Genomic DNA, 9,306 nt, shown 5'->3' with positions numbered 1-9,306 from the left:
CAAAACATTATCGATGGATGGTGCAATTTAATATAAACTTTCACTGGCTGACCGGCCCAACCAAAACTTGGGAGAGAAAATCATCGAAAAATGTATGGTGTCCTGTTTTATTTGCTAATTTCATGTCTTTTCACCCGATTCTGCACTTCCATTGACACTATATCCTTGAACCAGTCCATCAGGGACAGCCATGGAGACATATTAGTCTCTAGCGCAGAATTCTTCGCGCTCGGGTTCTTCAGTCCCAGCAATTCTAACAAACGATACATCGGAATTTGGTACAATAAAGTTCAAGAACAAACTATTGTTTGGGTTGCAAATAGAGATAATCCGATCAATGACACCTCCGGAGTTCTCTCCATTGATAAAACCGGAAACCTGGTTGTACATAATGGAAATGATAGCTTCCCCCTCTGGTCGACCAATGTCTCGGTGGCAGCTCCTGCCAGCACTTGTTCAGCTCAACTTTTGGATTCAGGGAATTTGGTTTTGCTTCAGGGCGATGATGGCAAAAGGGTTGTTGCATGGCAAGGCTTTGATTATCCAACAGATACGTATCTTCCTTTCATGAAACTCGGGGTGGACCGGAGGACAGGTCTGAACCGGTTCCTAACGGCCTGGAAGTCACCTGATGACCCGAGAATTGGAGAGTGTTCTTACAAGATGGACCTTAGTGGGTCCCCACAATTGTTCTTGTCCAAGGGTTCCGTTCGGTTATGGCGAACCGGTCCATGGAATGGGTTTATATGGAGTGGTGTTTCGGCGATGGCACATAATTTCATCCTTAATGCCACTTATATTGATAATCATGATGAGGTCTCCATATTTTACGGTTTACTTAATACCTCAATTTTCTCAAGATTGGTCGTGAACGAGTCCGGGATTGTGCAAAGGCTTACGTGGCTCGAGGGAGACCGTAGATGGGTCGAATTCTGGTCGGCACCCAAGGATCAGTGCGACTCTTATGATACATGTGGTTCATATGGTAATTGTAATCCACGTGATGACGGGGAGTTCAAATGTACATGCTTACCTGGTTTTGAGCCCAAGGTGGCACGTGATTGGTCCTTGAGGGATGCGTCAGGCGGATGCGTGAGGAAGCACGAGGGACAAGTTTGTGGAAATGGAGAGGGGTTCGTGCGGATGACACATTCTAGCATTCCCTACACATCGGTGACACGTGTGAATATGAGTTTGAGCTTGAAAGAGTGCCAGGAGATGTGCTTGAAGAACTGTTCTTGTAGTGGTTACTCGAGTGCATACGTAAGTAGAGGAGGAAGTGGGTGTGTCACTTGGCATGGTGAATTGATGGATACAAGAGTGTTTTCAAATGGGGGTCAAGATATATACATTCGGGTTGATGCAATTGAATTAGGTATGGAATCAATCTTTGCACGCTCATATTATTTGTGATTCTTCATTTAAGATAAGGTTAAAATAATAAAATCCCCTTGTACTATCTTAAAATAATTATATAAACCTTTACATTAAAAAAAAAAAAAAAAAAAAACCTACTTAAAACTTCCATTCCTTTTCAAAAATCTGTCATACTCTGGTATCCAATTTGATCACATAACCCCTGTACTAACAAATAAACCTCAAAACTAACAAAAGTAATCATTTTATTTTCATGTTCAGACATTTTCTTAAGATGGTGTTTATAAGAAAAATATTTAGAATTTTACATTAATCTCCATCGACAAGTCTTCAAAATATTTAAAGGAAGGAAAACTAATGTATCATGAGTGCGCGATGGTAAAAATATCAACAACATTAATAATATTATATATGTTAATATTGTCAAGTGCAAATGAAAATTTTCAATGATATTATATTTGTTAATATTTTTTAATTATAAATGATAAATTTTATAACTACTCATTGCTGTGCAAATGGCACACTCAAGTGCTTCTCTATTTTGATCATTATAATTGTGTTTTTGTTAAACTTTGTCAGGTTTGTTTAATTAGATTTTTTTTTGAAAAAATAAAAATAAAAATTCATAACCTTAGTAATGATATTGCCTAACTCCATCCTACTTTAAGTGTCCCTTTTTTAAAATTTAACATTTTAAGAAGTGAATTTTAATATTTTTTATTGTATTGATAGTGAATGAATTATCAAATCTGTCCATGGTGGGTCCAATTGATGTGATGATGTTTTGTTTTTATAAGTTTAATGTAAAAATGGTAAATTAGGAATGGTGTAAAAATAGTACATTAACTTTTTGATTTGGGACAACCAAATAAGAAAAGATGTATACTTATTATAGGGGGCAGATGGGAGTATATTTTTGCCAAAGTGGAATCAATGCAAAAAAAAAAATTGGAAATTAAAATGATTGAAAATTCCAAACAATTGCTAAAGTAAAAAATATTTTCCTTCTCCTATTAGTTTTTCAGGTTGCCCTTTTTTTATTTTAGGATTATATTGTTTCAAGAGATATATATATATACTAAAATTAATATTATATAACAATTATACACCCCCCCCCCCCCCAAAAAAAAATTCCTAACTCCGTCCCTGAATGGAAGAGGTACAATGGACTTGATTTGGGGTTAAAAAGGCAGGGGTTACAAGGGCATCCTCGTCATATATCATTTTAAAAGTTGGCATATGACAGGCACGTGTTAGTGTCCCGTTAATATTTGACGACAAACAAAAGGATTGAGGGTGATATGATAGATTTTTAAAAAGTAATGAAGTTTTTAGATATTTTTCTTAGTACATAGGATTATATGACTGATTTTGAATAGTAGAAGAGGAATTTATGATTTTAAATATGAAAGTCAATTTTGTCATTTCATATGTCAGTTAACAATTTATTAGTATAAAAGGTTATCTGGCTGTTTTAGAATAGTAATAGTTGATTTTAAATGAATTGGAACTTATTTGTAATTAAACTGAACTTAAAATTCATTAGTATGTTTGCACCATGGTCAAGTAGTTAGAGTTTATTTATTTATAATTATTTAAAATAAATGAAATTCTTTTGTGATATCAATAGGGATAGTTTCTGTATAAAATCCCTAATGGTTTCTTCTTTGCAGCTCAATATTCCAAGTCAGAAGGCAATCATGGCAAGAAGTTGAAGGTGGCCATGGTGGTAGTGTCAGTTGCTGTAGTGTCATTTCTCATAATCCTCTTGGCATATTGGTTTGTAATGAAGAAGAGTAAAGGTAAACAGATTATTCTTCTATGCAGCTTGGTACCGTGCAAAACGCAACAAACATACCATCAAGAGCTACAACCCAGCGTTACTTTCTCACTTTTGAAAGTAAAAGGTCCAATGTTCAAGACACTAAGCAGCAATGCCTATGTGTGACTTTCTTGGCAGTACACAAAAAAAGAAAAAGAAAAAAAAAAAAAAATATATATATATATATATATATATATATATATACTTGAGCCACTTGATTGTGTTTTTGACCGATTTGGCAGCGAAAACATGAAACAGGAATCGTTGCCAAATAGGCACCAGATCGTTTCATAGCTGGGTCACTCAGTTCCTTCATTACGAATATTGAGCCTGATATACTTACTGTATAATTCATTGACAGGAAAAAGGGGAATGGGAAACTTGTCATTTAGTGAAAATAAGCTTGTTGAAAGTGAAACAAGTACAGATTTACCATTCTTTGATCTGAGCACCATTGTAGCTGCCACAGACAATTTCTCTTCTGCTAACAGGCTTGGACAAGGTGGTTTTGGCACAGTTTATAAGGTACATAATAGTTGTCTCAAAATTGCGTAGCTAGCTTAATCCAATTGTGTTTAAAGTAAAGCAAATTTAACTTTATGTTCAAGGTAGGATTGGCTTGAATAGGCTGAGAGTAAACTTGTACAAAATTGCCATTATCAGAAAATTAATATAATCAATTTCAGGGCCGGCTACATAATGGACAAGAAATAGCTGTGAAAAGACTATCAAAAAATTCGGGACAAGGGATAAAGGAATTTAAGAATGAAGTTACGCTGATTGCGAAACTCCAGCACAGGAATCTTGTTAAACTTGTAGGATGCTGCATTCAACAAGAGGAGAAAATGTTAATCTATGAATACTTGCCAAACAAAAGCTTGGACTCGTTTATCTTTGGTACATATGTGTTTTTTCTACAACTTTCATTTGGCTCATCTTTTTCATTATAGTTCTTGCATTATCAATGAGATGTATATGTACTTCCAATGTTTTTTATACATTAATTTCGAAATTTCTAATTTCTGGAATCAGATGAAGCTAAAAGGTCTTCGATGGGCTGGGAAAAATTGTTTGATATTATTTTAGGAATTGCTCGAGGAATGTTATATCTTCATCAAGATTCGAGATTACGAATCATCCACAGGGATCTAAAAGCCAGCAATGTTTTACTAGATGCTGCAATGAACCCAAAAATATCAGATTTTGGAATGGCTAGAATTTTTGGAGGGGACCAAATTGAAGCAAATACAAATAGAGTGGTTGGAACATAGTAAGAAGCACATGCATTCATGTTATGAAGAGAGAGATTTACAGAGTAAAATATTTAAGTACACTAACAAAATTTTATATATTACGTGTGCAGTGGTTATATGTCACCGGAGTATGCAATGGAAGGATTATTTTCAATAAAATCTGATGTTTTCAGTTTTGGGGTTGTAGTGTTGGAGATCATTTGTGGCAGGAAAAACAGCAGTTATTATAAAGAGAACTATCTGAATTTGATTGGACATGTAAGTAAAATGCATGTCATAGTTTTTAGATTCATAACAAATAATATTGTTGCTTAATTGTTGGCCTTCAGATTTTGTTTTGAACTGTTTCAGGTTTGGGACCTTTGGGGAAAAGGAGAATCCTTGGACATAGTTGATTCATCGTTAGGTGAGTCATATCAAACTCATCAAGTTCTAAGATGCATTCACATTGCACTTTTGTGTGTGCAAGAACACGCCAGAGATCGGCCAACCATGTCAGCAGTTGATGTTATGTTGTGCAATGAAACTTCTCTTCCTCCGCCTAAACAGCCTGCATTTATTTCTAGAAGACCCAATAATGGTCCAGACTCATCATCGGCTGATGTTGGAGCTTGTTCCATAAATGATATTACAGATACTATGGTTGAGGGTCGCTGAAAGCTTTAACTATCACATATTGTACCTTAGTCTGCCATTACTAGTAGCACTATACATGCTGACTAACATTATATTTCCCTATGACTTTTGGACGTTAGCTCAATATCTCGAAATTTTGTGTTGTGGTATTATTTTGTTTATTAGTAATAATTTCATACAAGCATTTAGTGTATATTCTCACAGCTGAGTACTAGCCTCGTACAAGTTGAAGTAAATTCCTGCAATTAGGGGTGGAACTTGGGTGGGCCTTATAACCCGAGCAACCCAAGTCTTGCCTGAAATGGATTTGGGTAAAGATTTTACTAACCCGAGCAACCCTAGTAATTTGAAACAATAAAAAATTATAACTTATATATTTTTATAACATATTATTCATACAACATATAATTAAGGTTGCAATTGGATGGTTTATTCTTTGGTGGCATGATGGTATTGGTAGTTATTAACCAAACTTGTGACAGAGGTGGTTTAAAAGTCGGTTTAAATACGGTGACTTTCCATGAGGTTTGCCAAGTAAAATTAAAATAGTTGGTGTTAGGTTAAATTTATTAGCAAAATAATAATAATAATAATAAAAAGTATAAAGTTTTGATACCTTTTCAAATTATAATATGAAGAAACATGTACCTACAAGTTATACAATCTCAATCTCCACATATGGAACAAGTGTGCCATCATGAAACATTTCTGGAACATTATATGCTCTAAGAACATGTTATGGATTCAAATTTCAATGGATCAACACATATCTACTTAGAGGAAGAAGCATCTGGGAGGTTAACATACCTGGACAATGCTCCTGGAATTGGAGGAAGATATTGTCAAGCTCGAAATTGGAAATGGCCTCAACTCCAATTTTTGGTTTGATAGTTGGTGCTCACTTGGCCCATTACACCTCAGAATCTCATCCCAGCAGCGAAATGATTCCTCCTACGATTCCACCACATCTCTCACTACCTTCATTGAATCATTGCTGATTCACCATGGGCCTTCCCACACTCAATCATAAGTCTCATTCCTGAACTGGGTAACCAAGCATTACTACCCAGTCCTCGTTCACATAGGGCTGACATACTGAAATAGTCTCAATTGCTAGCACTTCCAAATCCATCCACAAGAACAGACCAACTCTCCATTGGCCGGCCTTAATTTGGTCACAGCCTTCCATTCCTAAACATAACTTCATTATGTGGATGGCTTGCCATGTTCGATTGTCCACCCTAGATGGGAAACATATGGCTCATGGACGAGGCCCAAATCTATGTAAACTCTGCTCAGACATGCCTGAAGTCCCATGACCATCTTTTCTTCCAATGCTCCTTTGTTCGTCCCATTTGGTCATTCATTCAAACACGTCGTGGGTTTTATAAATTGCCCTCCTAGTGGCTTGAAACGGTTGGATGGGGATCCATTCAGTGGAATGCTAAGCCAACCAATTAAAGAGCTTCCATCTCCAAGCTATGTTTTGCTTCGGTTGTATACAACATTTGGTATGAAAGGAATAGAAGAGTCATGAAAGTAAAATGGAGATTGGATTCCTCAGTTTTCCAACATTACCCTTGATACTGTGATATTAAAGTTGATGTCCTGCTCCTTTATTGATTCAACAATCGCTAGACACATCATCTCTGAATGGGAGCTGCCGGCTTCTGTAATCCGGCCACCTCCAAAGGGAAGCTCCCTGCTTGTCTCGCTGGCTCTCTGCTGCAAGTTCTAAAATTGATAGATTTGGAAGAATAATGACCAACAGTCAATGGTTGTGAAATCTGGACTCTAGGCTTGTACTAGGTTGGTTTGGGTTTGGACTGAGCTCTTTGCTCATAGTTTCGTCTTTGGCATTGTTGGGCCTCGGGGCCATACCCTTTTCGGGCTCTACACATCCGCACCAAACATGAATGTTAAGTGTTGGGTCAGACTTGAGCCTTGACATGTGGAACTTACCATTTTTTCAACATAAGTCACATAAAAGTAGGAGTAGGAACAGAAACAGCAGCGAAATCAATGTTTATGTTATAAATTTTTTATCACTCTCAAATTTTTTTAAGCTTTGCACCACTCAAAATGACGGTATTGAACCTTCAAAATGATCAGCGTCTCAACCACCATGAAAAATATATGAAATAGTCTTTTTAGTTTTTCGGGTGAATAAACTCTATGAAATAGTTGCTTTATGTCATTATAAATTATTCAAAATACCACCAAAATCATTGTTCGACTTCACTGATATATTCTCCTACTTCCTAAACTTTCTCCGAAATGAGTCCAAGGGTGTGGGCACCAATGTGAATAAATTCACCTAACCAATATAATTTAATTAAAAATTATATATTTCCCACCTCCCATACAATTTAGGTCAAAAATATTGAGCATCCTCATATGCCAACTATATAGTACCAACAGTCAATGTATAATAATATATTTCCCTTAATAATTAAAATTAAATATTAACAATTCGTCTGTATATTACAATGTTGGTCTCCCTAGAATACTTAATACATTCTCCAATTAAGTAGAAGCAAACATATAAACATGGATCATGCCTTGTTGGACGTTTATATTTTTCTCAAAGAAAATAAAAGAGTGCGAGTTTTGCAATTTGGTTGAAGTTTTCCACTGAACCACAATCACTTAAATATATATATATATATATATATATATATATATATTTTTAAAGAATTTCACATGATTCACATTTATTTTAGTTTTTATCATACTTTGATTGTAAATATATATAAAAAGAAAATTACAATTTGTAAGATATGGTATGTATATCAATTGTATGCGGACTTTTTTGTGTCGTGTGTCAACATTTTGGGTTTGAATTTCAAAATCTATGCTTCCAATTTGTGAATGTTTATTTTGATATTCAAAGAAAATATTATCAAAATTTATATTTGGTTCTTATATTTGCCCAGTATTTTAACGGTCATTTTCAGTTCAACAAATCAATATCAACAAATTGATTTTTGTTTGCCTTTTGATTTGAAAAAAATAAAAAATAAAAATTATGATGTTAGTTGGATTTTTTTGTTTTTGTGAATGCGTCTCCCTTAAAATTCAATCCTGACTCCGCCCTCATATATATATATATATATACAGGCGCACAATTAATACAAAGTTATTGCTGTGTAGCACAAAACAGCATAGAAAAAGATCGAGATTCTATTTCATTATCATACTTGAGTTCGAATATATATTTTTCAACCACCAACAAAACAAAAATAAATAAAAAAGAAAATCACTTATGCTTCAAATCTTGTAAAAGAGCTTCATCTAACAATCTCTCAGCTCCATTCACCAACTGTGGACTCAATCTGAACATCAAAACACAAAACTCCATCTGATTGAGAGCACCATCACCGTCCAAATCTCCTTCTCTCACCATATTCACCAACTCTTCATCTCTCAAATCTTGCAACCCAAGAAAAGCAGAGTTCCTCTTGAGGCTCTTAAATGTAATGAGTCCCTTATCACCGTCCATCAACAACTGAAACCCGTTGCACAACTCTCTGATCAACCCTTCACCTCCTAACTTTTCCGCTATTATCGGCAAGAAATCTTCAAAATGAACCCCCTTTGTTGCTTCCATTGGAAAAGTGGAACCTAGCAATGCTACAGATCTTAAATTGATTGACCGAGTTTGTGAATGTTGGTAGATACAAATTACAGACTTATAGTGTTTGCATATAAGTAGTAGTAGATATAGTTGATGAGGTTCTGGGAAGTTGAGTCCTTGAATGCCAACCAAGTCAAGGAAGTTGCATTCCTATTGTTTTCTCTTTTGTTAGTAGCTTCATGGAAACTTTACAATGGCCTTTTGGACACACTAAAGGAGTGTCTAATACGAGTCTAGGCCGACATTGATGGCGGTGTAGGGTAAAATTGTCAATAGAAAATTTATGAATGTCTAATGAGGTAGATTGGGACCAAAAGCTTTGGAATATTTTATTAAAGAATCAATTAATTTTTTATTCATGAAGAATAAGAATTGAGATTTAGTAGTATTAAATTTATATAGGACAGGGTTGTCATGTGAATAGCTTGTGATCGATGACAGGTAACACCTCCATGGAAACTTACCTGGCCGAAATGGCTGAAAAGGGAAGGGAGTAGTCTTTACTCTTTACATTAAGTTTGATACTTCCAGACTAAGAATTTTCCTTTTCAAGACAGAGGAAACTGTGCTTGAAATTGCCT

The 9,306-nt window shown here is 35.3% G+C and overlaps 2 protein-coding genes across 3 annotated transcripts; one reads left to right on the top strand and one right to left on the bottom strand.

Moving 5' to 3' along the window:
• On the top strand, positions 1–5,281 carry LOC132307079 (G-type lectin S-receptor-like serine/threonine-protein kinase RKS1). 2 transcript variants are annotated; one of them, XM_059804752.1, is made up of 7 exons: positions 1–1,375; positions 3,051–3,179; positions 3,561–3,724; positions 3,886–4,096; positions 4,232–4,469; positions 4,563–4,710; positions 4,782–4,972. In XM_059804752.1, exons 1-7 carry the CDS (start codon positions 91–93, stop codon positions 4,791–4,793), a joined length of 2,187 nt encoding a protein of 728 aa, XP_059660735.1. In that variant the 5' UTR covers positions 1–90; the 3' UTR covers positions 4,794–4,972. The 2 variants fall into 2 exon arrangements, with proteins under 2 accessions (XP_059660735.1, XP_059660727.1); XM_059804744.1 differs by having other exon boundaries at positions 2–1,375; positions 4,804–5,281.
• A 2,972-nt stretch (positions 5,282–8,253) lies between these two features.
• On the bottom strand, positions 8,254–8,737 carry LOC132307137 (calcium-binding protein KRP1-like). Its single transcript, XM_059804816.1, has one exon. The coding sequence runs from the start codon at positions 8,696–8,698 to the stop codon at positions 8,348–8,350; it is 351 nt and encodes a 116-aa protein (XP_059660799.1). The 5' UTR covers positions 8,699–8,737; the 3' UTR covers positions 8,254–8,347.
• Positions 8,738–9,306: the final 569 nt, after the last annotated feature.

Source organism: Cornus florida, unplaced genomic scaffold, assembly GCF_030987335.1.
Source record: "Cornus florida cultivar Cherokee Brave unplaced genomic scaffold, ASM3098733v1 CherokeeBrave_3.0.0_Hap2_Chr01, whole genome shotgun sequence".
In the NCBI taxonomy this organism is placed as follows: Eukaryota; Viridiplantae; Streptophyta; class Magnoliopsida; order Cornales; family Cornaceae; genus Cornus; species Cornus florida.
Note: the sequence above shows the minus strand (reverse complement) of the source record. Positions and strands in the feature narration are given on the sequence as shown.

What these genes read in the sequence shown, in the direction of transcription:
- LOC132307079 (XM_059804744.1), top strand. Translation starts at nt 91, where the DNA reads ATGTATGGTGTCCTGTTTTATTTGCTAATTTCATGTCTTTTCACCCGA. An exon ending in TGTAATGAAGAAGAGTAAAG is followed by an intron (nt 3,180 to 3,560) that starts GTAAACAGATTA and finishes ATTCATTGACAG; the next exon opens with GAAAAAGGGGAATGGGAAAC. An exon ending in GTTTTGGCACAGTTTATAAG is followed by an intron (nt 3,725 to 3,885) that starts GTACATAATAGT and finishes AATCAATTTCAG; the next exon opens with GGCCGGCTACATAATGGACA.
- LOC132307137 (XM_059804816.1), bottom strand. Translation starts at nt 8,698, where the DNA reads ATGGAAGCAACAAAGGGGGTTCATTTTGAAGATTTCTTGCCGATAATA.